This window comes from Microcaecilia unicolor, chromosome 6, assembly GCF_901765095.1.
Source record: "Microcaecilia unicolor chromosome 6, aMicUni1.1, whole genome shotgun sequence".
Lineage (NCBI taxonomy): Eukaryota > Metazoa > Chordata > Amphibia > Gymnophiona > Siphonopidae > Microcaecilia > Microcaecilia unicolor.
The window spans coordinates 316,702,224-316,727,753 of record NC_044036.1 but is presented as its reverse complement, the minus strand read 5'-3'; the positions used below and the strand labels follow the sequence as shown (position 1 = coordinate 316,727,753).

Here is a 25,530-nt window from a genome sequence, read left to right as displayed (position 1 = left end):
TGCAAGGAAAAAATATCCAGTGTGGATCCTCTGGACTCGGGAAAGGGGTCCTGTAGGGAGGCTTAGATAAGCAATAACATTTCTATATATAAGAAAGAGGACTGGTGGGACCATGAGTTTTCCCATGTTATTTTTAAAGGTCGAGGAGGCAGGTGATTAAAAGAGTGGGGGGAACAGAGAAAGGGTGGGGAAGATAGGCTCTATTCAAACAATGAGGGAGACGTATAATTTAATTAAACAATGATATTATTGCAAATGGTTGAGTCAACCATTTGCAATAAATATCATTGTTTAATTAATTATACGCCTCCCCCATTGTTTGCATAGAGCCTATCTTCCCCACCCTTTCTCTGTTCCCTCCTATTTGTCTCGTGGGGATTGTGCACCTCCACACTTTGTGTGGTGTTTCTCTGGATTAAAAGAGTGGAACTGCCCAAATGTAATGAATCAGAGATTGTTCTACTGGAGTACTTTCACACTTTGTTCTACAAATGCTGTTTTGCACATGTTTCATCATTAATCACAGGGATTTAATCCCCTCTCCCCCAACCAGATGCTGAGGATTTAAGACAGTGATGGCTATAAAAGTTGTGATTTGTCGTGAGAGCACCCAAAAGTTCTTTTAAAAAGATGGCCGCCTTACATTTAAAGAAACTGCCAGTGACTTTAGGCTTGTGAAACGACTGTCTTTGTGGGAACTGTCTCCACCTGTATAACAGGGTGTAGCTGGCTCAGCCTGTTACAAGGATGGATCTGTTCTAAGTTCAGAGTCTTCACTTATATCCTTTCTCCCTTTCCCAGGACTCCAATTATGTTATCGCTCTTCGAAGCTACATCACGGACGACAAAAGCATCCTTCAGTTTAAGAAAGGTGACCTCATCAAGCTGCTGCCCATGGATGGTCTGGACTCTGGTAAGAAGTCATAAGAGCATAAGAATAGGCATACTGGGTCAGACCAATGGTCAATCTAGCCCAGTATCCTGCTTCCAACAGTGGCCAATTCAGGTCACAAATACCTGACAGAATCCCAAATAGTAGCAAGATTCATGCTATTGTTTGGGATTCTGTCAGGTACTTGTGACCTGATTTGGCCACTGTTACAAGCAAGATACTCCTGCAGAAAGAATCTAGGAACAAACACCAAGCCTCTGGGGGACAAAGGGTATGGGGGGGGGGGTAGGGGAAGGGAGGGTGGAGGTAAAGGTCAGTGTCAGTTTCAGACCTGCTTCTGAACTATGAATTCTGGAATGTGGTATCAGTGGGATTGTCATTGATATATAAACACAGAAAATGACAACAGATAAAGACCATATGCAGTGGCGTTCCTAGGGGGGGCGGTGGGGGCGGTCCGCCTCGGGTGCACGACGCTGGGGGGGTGCCATGTGCGCCTGTCCATCGTACGTTCCATGCGCCCTCTGCCCCAGAACAGGTCCTGTTCCGGGGCAGAGGGAGCATGGAACAAACGACGGACAGGCGTGCGCGGCACCCCCCCCAGCGGCGTGCACCTGGGTTCTTTCACGGGGGGTGTCCTTTCACCGGGGGGGGGTCGCACTGCATCCGGGGGGACGCTGCACCCAGGGGGCGGGGCGCATCGGGGCGCATCGGTGATCCACCCCGGGTGTCAGCCCCCCTAGGAACGCCACTGACCATATGGCCTATCCAGTCTGCCTCTTCTTACCAACCATTTCTCTCAGAGATGCTCTGGGCTTCTCCCCTGCTTTCTTGAATTCAGATACTGTCCTCATCTCCGCCACCTTTGCTGGGAGGCTGTTCCAAGCATTCACCATCCTTTCTGTAAAGAAATATTTCCTTAGATTACTCCTGAATCTCTCCCTTTCACCTTCTGCGGTCTGTGTCCTAAAACGCCAAGGAAAAATTAAGTATGCTATGAATTTATCTTGTTGGGCAGAGAGCTAAACAAAGACACTGTTACCTCCATTTTCTTATTATCCATTCCTGTTGGACATTGCTGACTGTTTCATGGTCTGGGGCAAGGCTGTTACCTCAGAAGAAGTCTTTCCTGATTGGGCAAAAGATTGTATTTGAAGGTTGTATGAAGGAACATAAGGAGGTAAAGAGTTATTTCTTGCCACATAGACAGAAGCAGGCTAAAGCTATAAATATACAATTACATTTTTTATATTATTGTTTTTTTTTGAACTGACATGTTCTTTGGAGAATGATTTTTAAAGTAATTTAACAGGTAAAAAGCATTTTAGTCTTGTTATTCGGCTGTCTGAAATTTTTTTGACCTTCCATAATGTGCCAGAAAGTCCAAGTGGAGGGGCATAATCAAAAGGGGTGCCCACGTTTTCCTGAGGACGTCCTCGCAGGACATCCCGGTGAAGGGGTGGGGAAACCCGTATTATCGAAACAAGATGGGCGTCCATCTTTCGTTTCGATAATATGGTCGGGGACACCCAAATCTTGACATTTAGGTCATCCCTAGAGATGGTCATCCTTAGACTTGGTCGTTTCTGATTTTCGGCGATAATGGAAACTAAGGACGCCCATCTCAGAAACGACCAAATGCAAGCCCTTTGGTTGTGGGAGGAGCCAGCAGTTGTAGTGCACTGGTCCCCCGGACATGCCAGGACACCAACCGGGCACCCTAGGGGGCACTGCAGTAGACTTCAGAAAAAGCTCCCAGGTACATATCTCCCTTACCTTGTGTGCTGAGCCCCCAAAAACCCACTACTCACAACTGTAAACCACTACCATAGCCCTTATGGGTGAAGGGGGCACCTAGATGTGGGTACAGTGGATTTTGGAGGGCTCACTTTAACCATCTCAAGTGTAACAAGTAGGGGGGAGGATGGGCCTGGGTCCGCCTGCCTGAAGTGCACTGCACCCACTAAAACTGCTCCAAGGACCTGCATACTGCTGCGATGGACCTAAGTATGACATTTGAGGCTGGCACAAAAGATTTTTAAAGTTCTTTTTTGAGAGTGGGAGGGGGTTAGTGACCACTGGGGGAGTATGGGAAGGTCATCCCTGATTTCCTCCGGTGGTCATCTGGTCAGTTCAGGCACCTTTTTGTGCCTTGGTTGTAAGAAAAACTTGACCAGGTAAAGTCGTCCAAATGCTCGTCAGGGACATCCTTTTTTTTTTACCCCATTATGGGTCGAGGACGCCCATGTGTTAGGCATGCCCAAGTTCCACCTTTGCTACGCCTCCGACATGCCCCTGGGAACTTTGGTCGTCCCCGTGCATTTGGGGACACCCAAAATCGGCTTTCGATTATGCCGATTTGGGCGACCCTGTGAGAAGGACTCCCATCTTCTGATTTGTGTCGAAAGATGGGCGTCCTTCTCTTTCGAAAATAAGACTGATAGTGGAATAACATACTGACTTTTAAACACATGGACAGGAAGCTAACCTACAAGCATATTTAAGGTTGGAGAGGGAACATATCTGTAAAAGGCATTTTCAACTCTTTACACCTACTTTTCAATCAATAACTGAAAACATAAATATTTTTCCTGTGTGAGTATTGGCAAATTTTCAAAATGAAAATGGATGTGTACTTCTGTTTTGAAAAATAGCTCCGAGAATTAATACTCTTACATTTACACCAGATCTTTATTGTGCATAAATTTTCTGGGTTAATTGTATGCACTTATCCACATATTTTTGAAAGTAGGTGCAGAAATGCATAGCCCCATCTCCTGGAAATGCAACCACTCAATTTCAGATAACGTTACCTGAGTACAGGCTGTATGCATGTAATGTTACACATTTAACAGGTACAACATTTTATAAGTGTCTCTGTACATAAACCATTGCTCAATATACAGAAATTGCTTTTTATAATGCCCATTCAGAGCTAAAGCTATCTATCCCCGGTGCATGCCTGCCTCTGTCAGAATCTTCATGTCCCACGGACATGTCCAGAAAATCTAGTAAGGAAAGGATATCAAAAACAAAAGTTATTTCCTTCTTTTCCCTCAGAAAATAGGCTAAAAAAGATGAAGCAAAAACCACAAAATTAATCCTTATAATGAAAATTCTGAAAACAAGCAGCCAAAATAAGTCACAGTTCATGCTGTTACTGAGGTGTCTATGTAAAACTACTTAACACATCTGGCACTTAGCTTTCTGCTATAACTGGCTTCCATTGGTTGGTTCTTGCAGGAATGCCTGGATTCTTCCTGCCCACAAGCATGTTTGATTGAGACTGTGGAGGGTGGGCAGACAGTCTGTTTCTCTATGACATCAACTTTATCTGTCTTCACAGTTTCAGGGTTTTGATCCTCTAACTCTTCTTCTCATAGGCTGGCAATTTGGCTCCGTTGATGGCCGTTCCGGTCTTTTCCCCTCTAATATCGTACAAGCTGCAGCAGCCCCGGATTATTTAAGTCATCAAATGAACCGAAATGATGGGCACAAGAAGAGCATAGGGACTCCCCCTGTACCGACCAGTGTCAAGGAGGTAAGAGGTGCTGTGTGAGAGACTTTTACTTGGGAAGGGAGGGAGGGGCTTAAGTGGAAAATAGTTCCAGGGATATCCATAACCTCTCGTTGCAAACTTATGGCAGAGCTCGGAAAGTTTTATTACAGTACAGTGGGGTCCAGAGGATGAAGAGCTGATATACATCATGATGTGTCTAATGCTTCCCAAAATGAAGATGACAAAGGCAGCAATGTACCCAGAAATGTATCAATTCAACATTTCAACAACAGTTTTAAATAGCATAATGAACAATGCACATTTAATCATCACAGTGATTTTCTACTATTTAGTTTATCAGTTTGCTGAGGTACCTCTTCCAAATTCATACTGATTTGTTTCAATTCTTCTAACTAATCATTTACAATGAGCGGTTCTTGTTTGTGTAAAAATTGAAGCAAAGAATAATTTAGTTTTCTGGATATTGCCTTATCCTCCTTAAGTGTCCCTTTTATTCCCTAGTCATCTTATAGCCCAACAGACTCCCTCACAGGTTTCTTGTTCATAATGTACTTGAAAAAGTTTTTGTTATCAGTTATTGTCTCTTTAGCAAGTCTCTCCTCAAATACTTGGCTGGTATTATTACATTTTACATCTAATTTGCCAGTGTTTATTGCCTTTCTATTTTCTTCATTAGTCCTGCTCTGCATTCTTTAACAACCTCTTTCACAGTACTGTTTAGCCACCCTGGCAGATGCTTACTGTTCCTTCAACTTTTCTAATTTGTGTTATACATTTTGTCTGGGCTTCCAAGATGGCAGTTTTAGGCAATTTTCAAGCCTCATATAGACTTTTAATTTTTTAGCTGCTATGTTTATTATTTTTCTAATTAGCTTCCTTATCTTATTATAGTCTTCCCTTTTACATTTATCTTGCTTTTATTTATTACTGCCCCTCCAGTAATTACTTCAGATTTTATTGTATTATGATTACTACTTTCAAGCTAGTTATACACAGTAGCACAGTAAATGAAGGCAGATAAAGACCTACACAGTCCATCCAGTCTGCCCAACAAGGTGGCCAGAGCCAAGCCTGTCACTTTGTGCAGGCCCCAATCACCTATGACTTAAATGCTGGTTCTCAAACCTCCACCATGTCAACCATATAGGCATCCAAGCATGATGGGGATGATATTCGACATAGTAAACCACAACATACTACAAAGAATACTAGGCCACTTTGGGATTGAAGGAAACGTACTTAACTGGATCAAAGGCTTCTAACCACCAGAACTTATCAAGTAAAATCAAAGTCAAACATATCACCACCATGGAAAGCAGTCTGCGGAGTACCTCAAGGATCACCATTATCACCAATACTCTTCAACATGATGATGATTCCACTGGCACAGTCCTTATCCAACCGAGGCCTTAACCCATTCATTTACGCAGATGATGTTACAATATGCATCCAATTCAGACATGATCTGACAGAAATAACCAACAAAATCAATGATAGTCTGAACATCATGGACTCCTGGGCAAACTCATTTCAACTGAAACTGAACACCGAAAAAACACATTGCCTCATCCTCTCCATATAATAAATACAAACCCACAACCATAAATACTCTAGGACATACCCTCCCTACCTCGGACAGTTTGAAAATACTCGGTGTCACACTCGATTGCAACCTTACCCTCGACAGTCAAGTAAACTCTGTAACAAAGAAAATGTTCTATTCAATGTGGAAGCTCAAACGATTAAAACCTTTCTTCCCAAGAGCAACTTTTCAATACCTAATACAATCAATGGTCCTAAGCCATGCAGATTATTGCAACGGAATCTACACGGGCTGCAAAGAACAACTCATAAAAAAACTCCAGACTGCCCAAAACACAGCAAAACATGCTTTGAAAGTGCCAAACCCCTCCGAGAAAAGTTGCATTGGCTCCCAATCAAAGAACGGATCATCTTCAAAATCTGCACCTTAGTCCACAAAATCATATACGGCGTAATCCCAGAATACATGACAGACCTCATAGACTTACCAATAAGAAACAAAGACAGATCATCAAGATCCTACCTAAACCTACACTACCCAAATTGCAAAGGACTGAAATACAAAACAACTTATGCAGCCGGCTTCTCTTACATAAGAGCACAACTATGGAATGGGCTCCCAAAAGCTGTGAAAACAATCCACGACCATTTGAACTTCAGGAAATCACTAAAAACCAACCTCTTCAAAAAGGCCTACCCCAACGACCCCACGTAACTCTCTTCACCTACCAACACAGCATGACTATGATCGCACAGGACAACACGCAATCTTCATCCATTTCGACCCTCCACTTATACCTCATACGATCACTATACAACTTTGTATTTGTTATCCACCGACTGGCAAACGCTTTTGATGGTACTATGTAAGCCACATTGAGCCTGCAAATAGGTGGGAAAATGTGGGGTACAAATGCAATAAATAAATAAATAAATATGTGGTTATAATCAGGACTCCAATATTACTGGCAGTATTCAGTTTACCAGTCAAGATGTGATAAGCTCCCTCTTGAGCTGCACAACACCCTCACTTGCAGCATGTGACAATAAAGTGATCTACAACACTGGAGTTGCTGAAGCTTCACATTTGCAGGACACAGACTGTAGAAGTCTGTCCGGCATTGGCCTCAGTTCCCCCAGTGCTAGAGATGCTAAATCTCCTTTCAGTCTTTTGCCATTTGCAGCACACAGAGTATCGAAGTCTGTCAAGCATCGACCTCAGTTCCTCCATGCTAATTTGGCTAATCTTATTTCAGTCTTTTGTCATTTGTGGGACACAGACTATAGGAGTCTGTCTGGTATTGGCCTCAGTTCCCTCTACTCTTGCCCAACATAACATCTCACCAGCCATTCTGTGTTTCCATCCTCTTTCTATTTAGGTATCCCCTGTGTCTATCCCATACATTTTTGAATTTGCTCACCATTTGTGACTCTACCACCTCTCCTGCAAGGGCGTTCCAGGTGTCTACTACCCTCTCTGTATTTCCTGATGTTACTTCTAAGTCTACCTCCTTGCAACCTCCATTCATGTCCTCTAGTTCCACCGCCCTTAAGATTCTGGAAGAGGTTTGTTGGAATTTTAATACCTTTCAAGCACTTAAATGCCTGTATCATATCACGTCTCTCTCCTTTTTAAATCCTCCAGTCTCTTCTCATACATCTTATGGCACAAACCCTGTACCATTGTTGTCGCCTTTCTCTGAACTGCCTCAAGTCTTTTTATGCCCTTGAAGAGATATAGCCTCCAAAATTGGACACAGTACTCCAAGTAGGGTCTCACCAATTACTTGTATAAGGGCATCAGCACCTTCTTTCTCCTGCTAGTTATGCCTCTCTTTATGCAGCCCAGCATTGTTTCACTACCTTGAGGTCCTTGGACACTATTACCCCAAGGTCTTGCTCCTGATCTGTGCATGTCAGGTCTCTCCCCCCTAGCATATACTGCTCTTTTGAATTTCTACACTCCAAGTGCATCACTTTGCACTTATACTGCAGTTACCCCCCACCCACACACATACACCAAATCATGCATTCTAGTGAAAACTAAATCCAAAGTAGCTCATCAAGTCTCTCATCAAGTCTAGGACTAGTCTTCTAATATAATAAAACGCACCGTGAACGTTCTAATGAGGACAACGTTCTGAAGCCATCTGACGTCACTCCCTGAGTCCCTGGCTGTAGGGTTCGTGGTGTTCGTGGTGTTCGTGGTGTGAAGCCATCCAGCCGTCCTCTGCCCCGCCCTCAGCGTCTAAACAAACAAATCCGGAAGCGAAGCGTCAGGGAAGGAGGCGGCGCTCCCGACGTCTACCCTTCCCTTCGCTGTGTTCCGCCTTCAAAACAGGCGGAACACAGCGAAGGGAAAGCTAGACGTCGGGAGCGCCGCCTCCTTCCCTGACGCTTCGCTGCACGAACCGCCACGGAGGTAAAGTTAAAAAGAATAAAAAAAAAAAAAAGGGATGCATGGATGCGAAGGGGTGGGGGGGCATGGATGCGAAGGGGTGGGGGGGCATGGATGCGAGGCATGGATGCGAAGGGGGGGGAGAAGAGGGCGGGCCAGGCTGGGACATGGCAGAGAGAGTAGCATGGATGCGAGGGGGGGGTCATGGAAGGGCGAGAGGGGACTTGCTGGAAAAGGATGAATGGAGGCGGCAGGGGACAGAGGAGCATGGATGGGCATGGATTGGGAGGGCAGGACTCAGGGAGAGAGGGAAATTGCTGGATAGGGAAAAATGGAGGGGCCAGGTGACAGATGAGCATGGATGGGCATGGATTGGAAGGGCAGGACTCAGGGAGAGGGGAATTGCTGGATAGGGATGAATGGAGGGGACAGATGGGCATGGATGGATATGGATTGCAGAGCAGGCCTCAGGCAGAGAGGGCAAATGCTGGATAGGGAAAAATGGAGGGGCCAGGTGACAGAGGAGCATGGATTGGAAGGGCAGGACTCAGGGAGAGGGGAATTGCTGGATAGGGATGAATGGAGGGGACAGATGGGCATGGATGGATATGGATTGCAGAGCAGGCCTCAGGCAGAGAGGGGAAATGCTGGATAGGGAAAAATGGAGGGGCCAGGTGACAGAGGAGCATGGATGGGCATGGATTGGAAGGGCAGGACTCAGGGAGAGGGGAATTGCTGGATAGGGATGAATGGAGGGGACAGATGGGCATGGATGGATATGGATTGCAGAGCAGGCCTCAGGCAGAGAGTGGAAATGCTGGATAGGGAAAAATGGAGGGGCCAGGTGACAGATGAGCATGGATGGGCATGGATTGGAAGGGCAGGACTCAGGGAGAGGGGAATTGCTGGATAGGGATGAATGGAGGGGACAGATGGGCATGGATGGATATGGATTGCAGAGCAGTCCTCAGGCAGAGAGTGGAAATGCTGGATAGGGAAAAATGGAGGGGCCAGGTGACAGAGGAGCATGGATGGGCATGGATTGGAAGGGCAGGACTCAGGGAGAGGGGAATTGCTGCATAGGGATGAATGGAGGGGACAGATGGCCATGGATGGATATGGATTGCAGGGCAGGCCTCAGGCAGAGAGGGGAAATGCTGGATAGGGATGAATGGAGGGGGCAGGTGACAGACAAACATGGATGGCCATGGATTGGGAGGGCAGGGCTCAGGGACAGAGTGGAATTGCTGGAAAAGGATGAATGGAGGGGGCAGGGGACAGATGGCCATGGATTGGGAGGGCACGGCTCACACTCTCTCTCTCATATACAATGTCTTTCTGACTCTCACTCTCACACACTCTGTCTCACACAGTATCACATTCACTCTCTATGTGCCACACAGTCACTCACACACTCGCTTGGTGTCATGCACTCACTCTCACAGAGAATCTGTGTCTCACACACACTCTCTCTCTTGCCCACACACACACACTCTCTCTCACACTGTGTCTCACATACACACACTCTCATTCTCACACACACTCTCTCACAAACACACTCACACCCAGACTCACTCTCTCTCTCACACACTCACACTTTCACTCTGACTCTCAAACAGTCACTCTCACATACTCTCCCAAACATACACACTCCAAGGAAAACCTTGCTAGCGCCCGTTTCATTTGTGTCAGAAACGGGCCTTTTTTACTAGTTATTCCATAAAACCAGGGCTTTTTTTGAGGGGGTACTTGGGGGTACTGAGTACCGGCACCTTTTCCATTGTCTGCTAAAATTGACCCATGGTCCCCAAGTTTTAATGAAAGAGCTCAGGCTCTACACATCAGTTCTGTCTTGTCATAGATCCTGTGACTGGCTATTGTGGAGTGGGTCCCTCAGTGATTACCCCACCCCGGAAGGGTGGCCTGGCATTTGAGTACTGGCACCTTTTTCACCAGAGAACAAACACTGCATAAAACAGTCATTTATAGCATCTAGAATTTTAGCTTTTCTGGCTTTTCCTGATAAGATATTTAGCCAGTCAATATTGGAGTAATCGAAATATCCCATTAGTATTAATTTTCACATTTAGGGGGAGATTCTATATACAGCACCTGGAAAATCTGTGTGGAAATCATTTTCGCCTAGCATATTCTATAAGATTTAGGCACGGTATATAGAATACGCTTAGTTGATATCCCAGCGCCTAGAACTACGTGCATCCATTTACACCAACGAAAATGTGGCGTAAATCCCTGCAGATAGATTTACGCAGACTGGGCCATATTCTATAACAACCTGCGTAAATTTGGGAATGCCCACGAAACACCTATATCCATGCCCCTTTTTGGATTTGTGCATTCGATTTTAGGCAAAGCGAGTTGCAGCATATGCTTAGCGAGTTACGTGCGTAAATTCTAATTATTGTCAATTAGTGCTTATTATTGCTTATTAAGTGCTGTTAACAACACCGACTGGCTTGTTAAGCCAATTAAGTTACATGCATTGTTATGGAATACGCTTAGATTTAGGCGTGGAACGCTAGGCGCGATATATAGAATCTAGCAGTTAGTAACCTGTCTAAACTCCTGATCTGCAGAAGAAGGCCTGCTTATTGTTAGCGAGCCCTAGCCATGAAAAGTAGGGCACGTTGATAGAGGCAGAGCTGGACAAACATGTTTGCCACTGTGTGTTGGTGAAAAGAAAAACACCATCTAAAGTCAAATTCTCCTACAAATTAATGCGCACAAGGTTTAACAATTGTACCATAGATCCATTTTTTTAAAGAAGGTGGTATGATTATAAGAAGAAGACTTTGTTGCAGAAAAGAAGCCCTTCTTACTGTGGAAGAACCAAATGAATTTTAACAGCCACAGAGCGATGCATTCAGTTCACCATTACTGAAGGAACAATTGGAGGCATTCACAAAAGCAGGAAGGAGAGTCACAAGGGAAACTGTTTGCATTTTAAACAAATTTCATTTAATAATTAATATATGATTCTGTGTTTGCAATCACCCTTCACTTGATTCAAAGGAAGCCATATCAATGAGCAAAATACATGGACTGAGTCAACAAACCAACTACATCAGCACAGCTGCGGAGAGAATAATTTTTAAATGACCTAGTTCAGATGGGTTGTTTTTTTTTTTTTGTAAGACTATGGAGTTGAGAAGTAACCTAGTGGTTAGCACACTGCGCTGGAAAACAGAGAAGCCAGGACTCAAATGCTACTTCTCCCCTGGTTCTGCTTGGGACCCTGAGCAAATTGCTCAACCCTTTGTTGTCTCAGGGACAAACTAGATTGATAAGCCCACTTGGGCAAGGAAATACATCATATAGCTGTGACTGTCATTCACCTTGAGCTCGGGTTTGGAAAGGTGAGTAATTTTCAGGGCTTTTTTTGAGGGGGTACTCGGGGGTACTGAGTACCGGCACCTCTTCCAGTGTCTGCTAAAATTGACCCATGGACCTCAAGTTTTAATGAAAGAGGTCAGGCTCAAACACCAATTCTGCCTTGTCATAGATTATGTGACTGGTTGCAGGGGGCCTGGTTATTATGGAGTGAGTCCCTCAGTGATCACCCCACCCCTGAAGGGTGGCCTGGCATTTGAGTACCGGCACCTTTTTTTGCTAGAAAAATTGCACTGGTAATTTCAGATATCTAGATTTCATAACAGCCTTAAATTTATCTTCAGGCCAGATGTGGTAGGAGAGCCCTAACCATCGCAAGCTGAAGATGCATGATCTGTGGCCAGTTTTGGCAACATAGGCAGGCCTGATTCATTCATAGGTTGCTACTGTTTTATGCTTATGGGCCTTAGTAGACGATTGTCAGTTCAGGATGCTGGTTGTTATTAGTCAACAATGGGCATTAAAATTACTATTTACCTTGTTTCACAGAACCCACATCTCTAAGTAACACATAGCCAGAGGATGTGACTCTTAATGTCTACCTGCTCCCCCCAGAAAATGCTGAATGAGGGTGTCCAGGGTGACCATGAGGAGAACGAGCTAAGGGTCATGGATCATACCTCAGATGTTCAGGAAGAAGTGAAAGACGGTATTACAGTCCTACCTCCAGCAGTAGACTCTAGAAGAGAATCCAGAGCACATGTTAAGATACTGTGGATGGCGATGCATTCAAACGGACTGAGATCTTCTTCATCATAACCACTGACAACAGACTGTATAACGTGCATGTCATGCCATCTCTGAGAAAATCCTGATGGCTGTGCCAAAATGCATGCACACTGAATGAACACTGCTTCAATAGCTTTCGGGCTTGTAGGTGGTGTACAAGAAATTAAATTAAATTAATTTTTAAAAAATTGGACCACTAATGGGTTCATTAAGTATTCTGCAGCTACATGGTAAAATTATGAATTATGAGATTGGCAATGCCACAACATGGAAATGATACAAAGGCTTCTGATTCACTGCACTATTTTAAACCTCATACTTTGGCATCCATGGTATAATATCATCTTCTTCTTCCAGGACAGCTTGATCTCAACAATGAAATAAAAGGAAGCAATTATAACAGATAAGACCTGTAAAGCCCCTACAGTCTGCTCATTCATTCCTCACGCAGTGCCAGCACCCCCATCCAATCTCTGCTTTCCCTTCACTTCACTGTGACTATTGATCTTCTGTGCTTATCCCCTGACTTTCTTGAATTCCACTATGGTAATTGTCTTCATCACCTCCACAGGGTTCTATGTGTCCTCTACCCTTTCTGTAAAGAGAGATTTTTTTCTTGATAGAGCTCCTCAGTCTATCCACTTGGAGCATAATATGGTGACCTTTTGTTCTACAGCCAGTCGGGTTTTCAGGATATCCACAATGAGTAAGACCGATTTGCATACTCTAGAGGTAGTGCATTCAAATTTATTCATGCATATTCATTGTGGCTATTCTGAAGACCTGGCTGGCTGGGTGTGTTCTGAGGACAGGGTTGAGAACCCCTGCTGTAGGGTATTCTTTCTTCTGAAAAAGTTTGTTTTCTTTTGCAGGTGTGTCATTTTGGGTATTTTAATGTCTTTATCAAATTCTCTCATATTTCCTTTACTCTAAATTATACATTTTGAAGTGGAGTTTTAATCATCTTGCTTTGAGAGTTAGCTAGTTATCTATTCTTCTTTTAAAAATGCCCCTCATTGACTGTCTAACTCCCTCCATTCAAAAAAGATGGACCAATTTACTGGTCACAAAGTGGGTGACTTCAATGGTGTTCCCACAGTGGACTGTAGCTCTTCACAAGTTGGCACTGATTTTCAGCACTAACCAGCTAAGTTTAGTGAACAACTTTAGCTGTACAAATAATAGTCCTAAATCCAGCCGTCAAAATTTGATTGGATAGATTTAGGATAGTTTTGAAGCAAAAACCTGGTTGGTTAGATACAGCTGCAAATTAAGGTAACCAGATAAAATGAACTGGTTTAACTTTGTCATTCAGTGACTCTTTAAGAACTGACCCCAGTGAGTTTTTAAGTCTCATATTATGTAATATTTTGTGTAGACCCTGTTCTAAGGACTCACCCAGTTAGGTGCATTCTGCACAAATCTATCTCATGCATATTCATTGTGAGTATCATGAAAACTGACTGGTTTGAGAACCACTGGTGGTGTAGGTCATGCGTCATTTTGATAACCTTTCTCCGGTCCACCTCAACTGGTCCCTATCTTTTCAGAAACATTAACACCATATATATGTGAGACCTTGCCAACTCATTCTGCTCTCCCCATACTCCCTAGTACTCCTCTGACTCTGGCTAGTGTCTTAGCAAATTGTTTCATTATCGGCATGTGGTGCTTATTTTGAAAGGAAATTTTAGCACTGGTTTGTTTTCATTTTGTTTTCAAACAAAATTTACGTTTTCTAAATTGCAGTTTTCATTTAGTAGGAAATGAATGCATATCAGTATCTCATCCCCCGGTTTTACGGCTTCTTGGTACTTCTGCAAACCAAGGGGTCCTTTTACTAAGCTGCGTGAAAAAGGGCCCTGACGTTTTTCCTGCACGCCATGGCCCTTTTTACCGCAGCGGGTAAAAAGCCCCAAAAATGGCCATGGAGTAAGATAATTCTTACTGCGTGGCCATGTGGTGGGGAGCATTTACCGCCACCCATTAAGGTAAGGACTCCTGCGGTAACCTACTACTACTACTACTTATCATTTCTATAGCGCTACAAGGCATACGCAGCGCTGTACACCATACACAAAAAAGACAGTCCCTCCTCAAAGAGCTTACAATCTAGATAAGACAGGTAAACAGACAAAACAAATAAGGGTAAGGGAATAAAGAGGTGAGGATAAAAGGACAGGGCAAGTGAGTAGTGGTTAGGAGTCAAAAGCAGTGGTAAAGAGGTGGGCTTTAAGTTTGGACTTGAAAACGGCCAAAGACGGGGCTAGATGTACAGGGAGGGAAAGGGGACTTGATATACTGCCTTTCTGAGGTTTTTGCAACTACATTCAAAGCGGTTTACATATATTCAGGTACTTATTTTGTACCAGGGGCAATGGAGGGTTAAGTGACTTGCCCAGAGTCACAAGGAGCTGCAGTGGGAATTGAACTCAGTTCCCCAGGATCAAAGTCCACTGCACTAACCACTAGGCTACTCTTCTACCTCCACACAGGCTCGGGAAGTCTATTCCAGGCATGAGGTGCAGCAAGATAAAAGGAACGGAGTCTGGAATTAGCAGTAGAGGAGAAGGGGACAGATAAGAGAGATTTATCTACAGAACGGAATACCCGAGGGGGGGGGGCGTAGGGCGAGACAAGAGTGGAGAGGTACTGGGGAGCGGCACAGTGAATGCACTTATAGGTCAATAAGAGAAGTTTGAATTGAATGTGGAAACGGATAGGGAGCCAGTGAAGTGACTTAAGGTCAGGAGAGAGCTAATGTGAGCATAGCGACTTTGGTGGAAAATGAGTCTCACAGCAGAGTTTTGGACTGATTGAAGAGGAGAGAGATGGCTAAGAGGGAGGCCGGTGAGAAGCAGGTTACAATAATCAAGACAAGAGGTAATAAGGTGTGGATAAGGGTTCTGGTAGAGTGCTCAGAGATGAAGGGATGGATTTTGCTGATGTTATAGAGAAAGAAATGACAGGTTGTGGCAATCTGTTAAATGTGAGCATAGAAGGAGAAAGAAGAGTCAAAGATGACCCCAAGGTTACAAGCTGATAAGACAGGGAGAATGAGAGTGTCATCCATAGAAATAGAGAAAGGGGGGAGAGGAGAGGTAAGTTTAGGGGGAAAGATGAGAAGCTCGGTTTTGGCCATGTTAAGTTTCAGATGACGTTGAGACATCCAGGCAGTGATATCAGATAGGCAGGCTGAAGCATTGGTCTTGATGCTGGTTAAGGTTTCAGGGGTAGAGAGGTAGATTTGGGAGTCATCAGCATAGAGATGATATTGAAAGCCATGGGATGATATCAGAGAGCCAAGAGAAGAAGTGTAGATGGAGAACAGGAGAGGACCGAGAACAGAACCCTGAGGTACACCAATTGGTGGATAGAAGTGGAAGAGGATCCACCAGAGTGTACACTAAAGGTGCGAAGTGAGAGGTAGGAGCAGAACCAGGAAAGAACAGAGCCCTGGAATCCAAATGAAGACAGTGTATCAAGGAGTAGGCTGTGATCAACAGTGTCAAAAGCGGCGGATAGATCGAGAAGGATGAGAATAGAATAGAGACCTTTGGATTTGGCCAGGAACAGGTTGTTGGAAACTTTTGTAAATGCAGTTTCAGTTGAATGAACAGGGCAAAAGCCAGACTGGAGTGGGTCAAGAACAGCTTGAGATGAGAGAAAGTCAAGACAGCGGCGGTGAACGGTGCATTCAAGTAACTTGGCAGGGAAGAGGAGGAGGGAGATGGGTCGAGAGTTGGAAGGACAGGTAGGGTCAAGTGAAGGCTTCTTCAGGAGCGGTGTGACCACAGCATGTTTGAAGGCATCAGTAATGGTCACAGTGGAAAGAGAGAGATTGAGGATATGACAGATAAAAGGGGGTGAGAGTAGGAGAGATGGTGTTAAGAAGGTGGGTAGGAATGGGATCAGAGGTAGTTCGTTTTGAGGAGGAGAGAAGATGTGATATTTCTTCATCAGTGACTTCAGGAAAGGAGGAAAAGGACGGAGGGGTTGAGGAAATAGGGGAACGGACAAGGGGAGGGGCAAGGGGAGGGAGAGGTGGGGGTGGTTTGGTAGAGAATTTGAGGTTTATCTTCTGAACCTTGTTGTGGAAGAACTCAGCTAGGGTCTGGGGAGATAGTGAGGGGGGAGGTGGGGGTGGAAGCACCTTGAGGAGAGAGTTTAGTGTGGCGAAGAGAAGTTGAGGGTTTGAGCTGAGAGAATTAGTCAGCTGGATGTAGTAGTCCTGTCTGGCAAGCAAGACAGCAGATTGGAAGGAGGTCAACATGAACTTGAAGTGTGTGAAGTCAGCAAGGGCATGAGATTTCAGCCAGAGGCATTCGGCGGAATGGGTACAGGAATTTAGGTATCGCATTTGAGGGGTCAGCCAGGGCTGGGGGGCAGTGCTCAGTGATGCCCAATTACCGCTGGGTTACCGCCGCGTTAGAAAACAAAAATTTCCAGAGTGCCGGAAATGACACACATTCAACCCAGAACTACCACCAGCGGCTGCATTGGGCTGGCAGTAGTTCAGATTTAGCATGCGGTAAGCCCGCTTTGGACTTACCGCCACTTTGTAAAAGACCCCCCCCCCCAAATGAATTATTCTGCAATGAATCTTAACTTCAAATCACTCAACCACTATTCCAGCTTTGTTAGATCAAATCTCTTTCTGTGTGTTTGTTCCCTTGGGGGGGGGGGGGGGGTCGGATTCAGTCTGTTGCACATCAACAAGTGCAAACTTTTCACATTTGTCTGGTGAGATATTAAATTGGGTAGGCAAAGTATATTTTTGCAGAGGAGATGTTCCCTCTGGAGAAAGCAAGAATCCTCTTTCACCCTCACCCACTCTTCAGTCTGTGTGCTGAAATCTGACAGGCAGCTGATCCAGCCTATAGGGAAGAAGCCACCAGGGTTTGGGTCTGAAACCCTCCCTGTGGAGGTAGCCAGATGGTAACCCCCCCCCCCCCCCCCCCCCCCCCAGTGCAGTGATGTTCAACCCTGGCCTGGAGGCACACCTAACCAGTCAAATTTTAAGAACAGTCATGATGAGAGAGATCTAGGTTCTCTGAGTCTCGGTGTATGCAAATATATCATACATCTGTAATACTTATATCCTGAAAACCAGACCAGGGCAAGGTTGAGATTCACCTTTCTACTGGGCTTGCAACGAAGAAGCAGGGAGACTGCACACTTGCAGCTTGAATAGGAGCCAGCCTACTGTGGTTATTGGCCAGTCTGCAGATAATGTGAAGAGGAACCAGTGGCATAGCCACATGGCAAATTTTGGGTAGACCAATGGGTAAAATGGGTGGGCATGATATATTTCCTCACTGCCCCTTGTCTCCTCCTACTCCCTCCCCCCCTCCCTCAACACACACAGCTCAACTTAAAATTTAAATACCTTAGCTGGCAAGAATTTTAAAAGACCCACTAGTTGAAGACATCTGAAGCCCACCGTAACTCCCCCAAGCAACCTTGGCAGTCAGCAGCAGCTTTCCCAGCTGCGGACACTAGCACCCCTCTCCTGCTCAGTTCTCACACATGAATAGAGTACCTGCGAGAACTGGACATGCAAGGGGTAACAGCATTGGGGGTCTCAGGAATGCTGCCACTGATTGCTGGGGTTGACTGAGGGGACATAGGGCGGACTTTGGATGTCTTTGATCTGGCAAGGCTTGGGGATCCCTGCCAAATACTCTGTGCTGCTGCTGGGTAGGCCTGGCAAAAGTGGATAGGCCCACCTGCGACTATGCCCCTGACAGGAACACAAGCATTAGAGAGATCAGAATTAATTGGTAATGAAAAGTAACTACCCCCACTGAATGCTTGAGCAGTACATTTGGCGAAATATATAGCTTTTAAAGATAAAGAGGAAAACTTGTTGGCTGCAGAAATGAACAAAAGACCAAAAAAAAAAACAGTGAATTGAGTAAAAAGTGCACCTACCTTGACCAATAGCCCCAGTAGCAACTGCCCATGCTAATGGGAGAAAATAAGATGACCTATCAGATCACAGATCAACTTCTGTCATCAGAAGAAGAAAATGTTAAAGCAAATTCAGGAGTCTTTCATTACGTAATTAGTCAGTTGTTTTATATATTTTTTTTAATTGCATTAAAATTTGTACTTCAGAATAAAAAGCTGTATTTGAAATAAAATATGGTTACTCTTCTTTCTGCATTTTTTCAATTCTTTATCCTACTCTGTGCCTACCTGGAGGAATAACTTGCAATGTTCACACAACCACCCCCCCCCCAAAAAAAAAAAAAACCCCTCCATTTGCACCAGTGGCACAAGTTTAACTTCTGAGCCCTCAAGCAAAATTTGTAGAGGGCCCCCCAAAAGGCAGTAAGGAGTGGGAATGTGGGATCCCATCCCTTCCCTTCCTCCCTCCATGTCAGATGAAGCCTCTATTGAGGCTGGCAAGAGATGAGCACAGCAAGAACTGATTTGTCCGTTTATTTTTATTATGAATGTGGAGTGGCCTAGTGGTTAGGGTGGTGGACTTTGGTCCTGGGGAACTGAGGAACTGAGTTCGATTCCCGGCACAGGCAGCTCCTTGTGACTCTGGGTAAGTCACTTAACCCTCCATTGCCCGCCGCATTGAGCCTGCCATGAGTGGGAAAGCGCAGGGTACAAATGTAACAAAAATAAAATAGATACTACTGGAGATTCTACATGGAATGTTGCTATTATTGGAGATTCTACATGGAATGTTGCTACTACTAGAGATTCTACATGGAATGTTGCTATTCCACTAGCAACATTCCATGTAGAAGGCTGCGCAGGCTTCTGTTTCTGTGAGTCTGACATCCTGCGCGGCCACATTGGTGATCTGCAAGGGCCGACTTCTACATGGAACGTTGCTAGTGGAATAGCAACATTCCATGTAGAATCTCAAATAGTAGCAGCAGTGGAGGAGTGGCCTAGTGGTTAGGGTGGTGGACTTTGGTCCTGAGGAACTGAGTTCCATTCCCACTTCAGGCACAGGCAGCTCCTTGTGACTCTGGGCAAGTCACTTAACCCTCCATTGCCCGCTGCATTGAGCCTGCCATGAGTGGGAAAGCACGGGGTACAAATGTAACAAAAAAAAAATGTTGTTATCCATCTTGAACATAAATTTTCTAAGCAGGTTATACATTAATTTAAAAATAACTTGCTGTATTGCCATGCTGTCTCACCCCATTAGGCCTGAGAGCAGAAGAAGCAGGTAAGTTGATCATGTCCTGCCACGGTGGAGCCAAGAGTCCCTGACTTCAGGTCCTCTTTGGTGCAGGGGCTGCCTGGGTGGTATTTACCAACGAGGTTTAATTGACAGGACACAGCATCACATGACAAGGCTAAAGCTGTAGTCACCATCTTGATACACTCAAAACAAAGCAAAATATTGGTCCTTGCCGAGCCACACATAGGCAGTCCTTATTTCAAATAAGTGTTTGCTGCTGTTTTGGGTGACTCATTATGGCAGCAAGCTCTGCCTACTGGCTTCAGGCCTAACATGCCTAACATGCTCCCGCTGTCTCCTGTCAATTAAACCTCCTTGGTATGAGCACCACTGTTTTGCTCTGACTTTAAGTTCTGTTTTAACTTTTTGTTACATCTTGAATTGCACAATTTGTGTACTTAGAATATTTTACTATAAATATACCTGTAAGAGATCCCACAACTCGGTGCTCTGCAGTTTGAGAAAACTTTGCAGAACTGACATAAAGAGACAGGGGTGTGCAAATTCAACAAGTCAGTTTTCAGGATATCATTAACGAGTTTGCATGAGAGACAGCTGCACGCATACTACTTCCAGTCAGTGGCATTCCTAGGGGGGGCAGTAGGTGCGGCCCGCTGCGGGTGCACGCTGCTGGGGGGGGTGCCGCGCGCGCCTGTCCTCCGTTGTTCCATGCTTCTTCTCTGCCCCGGAACAGGTTACTTCCTGTTCCGGGGCAGAGAAGAAGCATGGAACAACGGAGGACAGGCGTGCGCGGCGTGCACCCGGGGGAGGTTCTTCACGGGGGTGTCCTTTCACCGGGGGGGGGGGGTCCGCGCTGCATCCGGGGGGGGGCGCTGCACCTGTGGGACGGGGCGCATTGACGATCCGCCCCGGGTGTCAGCCCCCCTAGGTACGCCACTGCTTCCAGTGTATACAAATTTATCTCATGCATATTCATTAGGAATATCCTGGAAATCTAACCTGTTTGTGGTCCTCAAGGACTGAACTTGTGCACCCCTGCTGCAAATCAGACACGTAACCATACTGATGAATACACAGGGGAAACAGTTCTATTAAGGGTTGTGCTGCTGTTTTTATAAAACACAGGAAACATGACAACACATGTTTGTTTTGTGTCCTTTTCAGTCCAAAATGCACAAAAGACAGAGTTTCATTGTGTCATTACACCAAAATAACAAAATGAAAATTTAAAAAAAAAAAGAAATTGTCATAAAATAAAATGTGTTGTTTATATTTGGTTGTTAAAATTCTGTTTTGGCAACCTTTGGGGCTGGGATTGCAGTCTATAAATTTGAAATTTAAAGAAGTATTATTGAATAAGAAGAGATAACACAAAAACAAAGAAATACAACATCATATGCAAATATTACATAACAGCTCTAAAAAAAAAAAGAGAGAAAACATCATATATCAGTTTCTCAGAACATACTTAAAAAGGGAACAAAATGGAAATCTCTTAAAGTATCCAAATACAACATAACAAAAAAAGGAACTTCCATATTTTAAGTTTTATTTTATTATAAGTACTCCCTTTCCCATTCCCCAAAAGAAATGAAAAAAAAAACCCTATCCTCTCTCTCTCATCCCATCCAATCCCCAAATCTCAAAGCGAACAGTGAGTTATAAAAGGTACCCAAATATCCTCCCACTTAGACAAAGTGTGATGACTTATAACCCACAATCTTTCCATTTCACAAATATACCACAGCTTATTCAACCATGAAATCAGAGAAGTAACTTGAGGAGACTTCCAGTGAGCAGCTAGCGTAACTCTAGCAGCTGACATAACATGTCGAACCAATACACCTTGAGATGTGGTTAGACCTGAAGGAGTTCCTGGAAACAAGAAAAATTCTGGTGACCACTTAATAGATTTAGAAAGCCATTCCATACATGACCAGACATCATCACCCAATGTCAATCCCAGCTTGCAGTCTATAAATATGAAAGAGAAATAAAACCAAAACTAAAGTAAATTAATAAATAAAAATAAAACAATGAATGCTTTCATTGCACAGCCCTAGATTTGGTGTTATTTCCTCATGAGTGCCTGAGCGTCTTTTTAAAGTATAGACAACTTTTTCATATACTTCCTCTGTTTTGGGAAGAACATTTCTCTTTGATGGTCTAGACCCTTATTTTATCCATTTGGATTATTATTATTTTTTTTTTTTTTGGCTTTTGCTTACACCTTTTTCAGTAGTAGCTCAAGGTGAGTTACATTCAGGTACACTGTGATTACTGTAATAGCCCTTATTCCATAATTACAGTCAAACTCTAACAGAAACTGCAGACACTCCAAAATATGGCAGCTAAATTAATTTTCCATTTGAAGAAATCTGATAGGACCTCTCCATCTCTTAATCGATTGCATTGGTTACCTATTGAAGCCCATGTACTTTTCGAACTGGCATGTCTGATTTTCAAAATCTTTGATAGCTGTTCTCCAGAATATTTTAGTTAACTTATTTTTTTTCCCCAATAGTAATCGAATCTCTCGTGCAGGTGATTCACTTTTGATGTATTATCCCACTTTCCAAGGTTTTCATTATAAAAGATTATTAATTCATTCTGGGGGACTTTTATAAAGGCATGGTAGTGGTTTCAGTGTGTGCTAATGATTAGCATGTGCTAAATGCTAGAGATGCCCTTAGGAATATATGACCTTGAATGGACCTGATAGTATTAATGTGGGGACTTACTTTAAATATGATTTAATTATATCCCAATCACCCACAATTCTACATATTTCACAGTTCAATCACCCATATTCAACATGTCTTTAGTAATACATAATATATACTTTTTTAATAAAACGGGGATCTTCAGAATATTCAACAGCAGTTCCCATCTGGGCACAGCGTCCCATATACTTATGGCACTGTGTACCTCTTCATTGATCAACCCGATTTTTCAAATTCCTTTTTTTCTTTTTATATATTTCTAATCTTCAGCAGTCATATTCCACAAGCATTGATTTTTAGCTTTGAAAATAACAAATAGTAAAGTACTTAACTTTGGCAGCACTTTTACAACGGATCAGACCTCTGCTGACATGGCCAGGTTTCGTAGTTCTTCATCAGGGTAGAGGTTTGCTCATGGTCTGCTCTTGCAAATGCAAAAAAATGGCCTCTACCCTGATGAAGAACTACAAAACCTGGCCATGTCGGCAGAGGTTTGATCCGTTGTAAAAGTGCTGCCAAAGTTAAGTACTTTACTATTTGTTATTTTCAAAGCTGAAAATCAATGCTTGTGGAATATGACTACTGAAGATTAGAGAGATATAAAAAGAAAAAAAAAGAATTTGAAAAATCGGGTTGATCAATGAAGATGTACACAGCGCCATAAGTATATGGGATGCTGTGCCCAGATGGGAACTGCTGTTGACTTAGGAATATATGGGCATCTCTAATGTTTAGCGCATGCTTATTTTTTAATGTAGAAGGCCCATTAAGGAGTCCTTTTACCAAGCTTTGGGAGAAAAGGCCCTGCCCTGGTGGCAAGGGCTGTATTTCCTGTGTGCCAGGGCCCTTTTTACCGCAATGGGTAAGAAGACCCCAGGCACATATGGCCATGCGGTAAGAGAACTCTTAACGCATGTCCATGCAACAGGGAGACCTTACCACCACCCATTGAGGTGATTAGGGCTCCCATTCTAACCCGACAATAACCAGACAGCACGTAGCAATACCTGATTACTGCCGGGTTATCACCATTTAAGCCATTTCCGGGGGTTTTCTTTTTCCCCCGGAAATGGTGCATGCTCAGGGTGGGACTACCACCAGTGGCCACGTTGGGCCAGTGGTAGTCCCAAAAGAATGAGCGGTAAGCCTGCGTTGGGCTTACCGCCGTTCTGTAAAAGGGCCCCTAAATTTGTTATCGGTCGGTACAGTTTTGGAACTCTTTACCTAAAGACTTGAAAATTGTGGGTTCTTATTATATATTTCAGAAAATTTTGAAGACATATTTGTTTAAAAAATATCTATCTTAATATTTTCATTTTTACAGTATTGTTTGCAGGATATTTTCTGTAGTTTGTTATCCATTTTGAACCTAATCTGGAATTGGCAGAATACAAACATAACATTACAATTATAATTATAATTACAATTTTGGTGCTGTGTTTTCCATTCTGCTTTCAGAGTCCCACACCCAGCGAGGCATCAGAAGTCACGAACACTGAAGTGTCAGCTGATGCTAATCAGTACACCATGGTGGAATTTGCCATGAAATATTTCCGGGAAGCGCTAATCATGCAAGTACCTTCTTGTCCCTATATCCAGTACCTTCTTTTTAGGCATCTGATTTATCACCTCTTTGATTCCTCCTGCATTTCTTTCTTAGGCTGGGCTGGAAGGGTATGAGTGCTGAAAGAAAGAACCCCAGCATCCTAGTCCAGCACACCAAGGTAAGTGCTGAGGAAACGTGGCAGAGAAGAGTGCTTGCTGGCTGGCAAGTACTTTGTACTCCACACCTGTAGCACTCAACTGCTGCCCTGGTGGTCTCTCACTTCACAGGTACAAAGTAAGTGTATTTTAACATGCAAAAATCAGGCACAGGGATTTCAAAATGAAATCCTCATTTTTACTTTTGCCAGCTTGCTGCTTCCCCCTCCCCCACTTTAGAGGTGGAGACAGTTTTCAAAGGGTCCTTCTCTGTGAGTAAATACCTGGTGAATCCTTATAACCCCCCCCCCCAAAAAAAAGCAGTAGCAAAGCAATTCTTTACTGGATGCCAGCAGTTATGTGTAAATACTGAGACAGTTTGCACTTATGTATGTAATTGCACTGTGTGCTACTCTGTATGGTGATGCACAAATGTATTAATGTGTAATGCAAAGGAGTATATGAGGGTGGAGCATGGACAGGCTATGGGTGTGTCTCCCACTTATACATGTAACTTATAGAATTGTATACATTACGTGCATTGCATGGTGCACTTAGGTGACTTGGCATAAATGGTATGCCTACATGTAGCCATGCCATTAGTTTTCTATAATGGCATCTTGGCACACAGATAACATTATCAAATTGGCACTCAGTACATGGCATTAGCATTCCAAATTATAGAAATGCCCCTGTCTTGGAGTCACACTCTGGTTTGTCAAGTCACCCTCCAAGGAGAACCTGTGATTAACTCTCCCACTTCACCCTTCATAATGTTTATGTAGGTCAGGTGAAACCACTTAGAATCTCCCTACTGAAAAAATCTTTGGTAAACGAAACTACACACTTCACAAATCCAAAGATAAGAACTACTTGTCTGCAAGCAGCCTACCTATGGGATTTTTTCACACCCATACTACTGCAAAACCAAAACACAGTATAATATGTTCCTATACGTTTGTATGTATTGGTTTGGGAACCCTCAGAAGATACCACTTTAAGGCGACATCATAAATTCTTGCCTCGTGGCATAGCATCTCTTCATTGGGCCATCCCTTAATAATTAATTTTGTAGTGCTATTGCAAACACACTGAAAAAGTGCTCAAACTACAAGTGCTCTAAATGAAAAACTTATCTTTTCTTAAGTTCAAGTCCGTGTCTCTCACTGTTGGAGTCCGCTTAGGCTTCCCCTTAATTTGTGAAGTATGTAGGTCAGGTGTCATTCGTCTTGGAGACAGGTTGGCCTTTGCATGGGGTGCTTTTCAATAAAGCATTCTTAACTTGAATCCTGGCCACAAATGACATTCCCACTTCTGCTCTAAATGTTGCTGCAAAATTCAATTAGTCATAGCATTCTATTTATTTACTTTGATTTAACTCGCACCTTTCTCGGTATTTTACTCAAGGTGAGTTATATTCAGGTGCACTAGGTATTTCCC

The 25,530-nt window shown here is 43.8% G+C and overlaps 1 protein-coding gene across 1 annotated transcript in view; it reads left to right on the top strand.

Moving 5' to 3' along the window:
• Nucleotides 1-25,530, top strand: part of MYO15B (myosin XVB) — a 93,925-nt gene that overhangs the window by 37,440 nt on the left and 30,955 nt on the right. Inside the window, exons 13-16 of the mRNA XM_030208262.1 lie at nucleotides 802-913; nucleotides 4,276-4,433; nucleotides 23,848-23,960; nucleotides 24,050-24,113. Of these exons, the coding sequence (XP_030064122.1) occupies nucleotides 802-913; nucleotides 4,276-4,433; nucleotides 23,848-23,960; nucleotides 24,050-24,113 (447 nt within the window). The remainder of the gene's footprint in view (nucleotides 1-801; nucleotides 914-4,275; nucleotides 4,434-23,847; nucleotides 23,961-24,049; nucleotides 24,114-25,530) is intronic.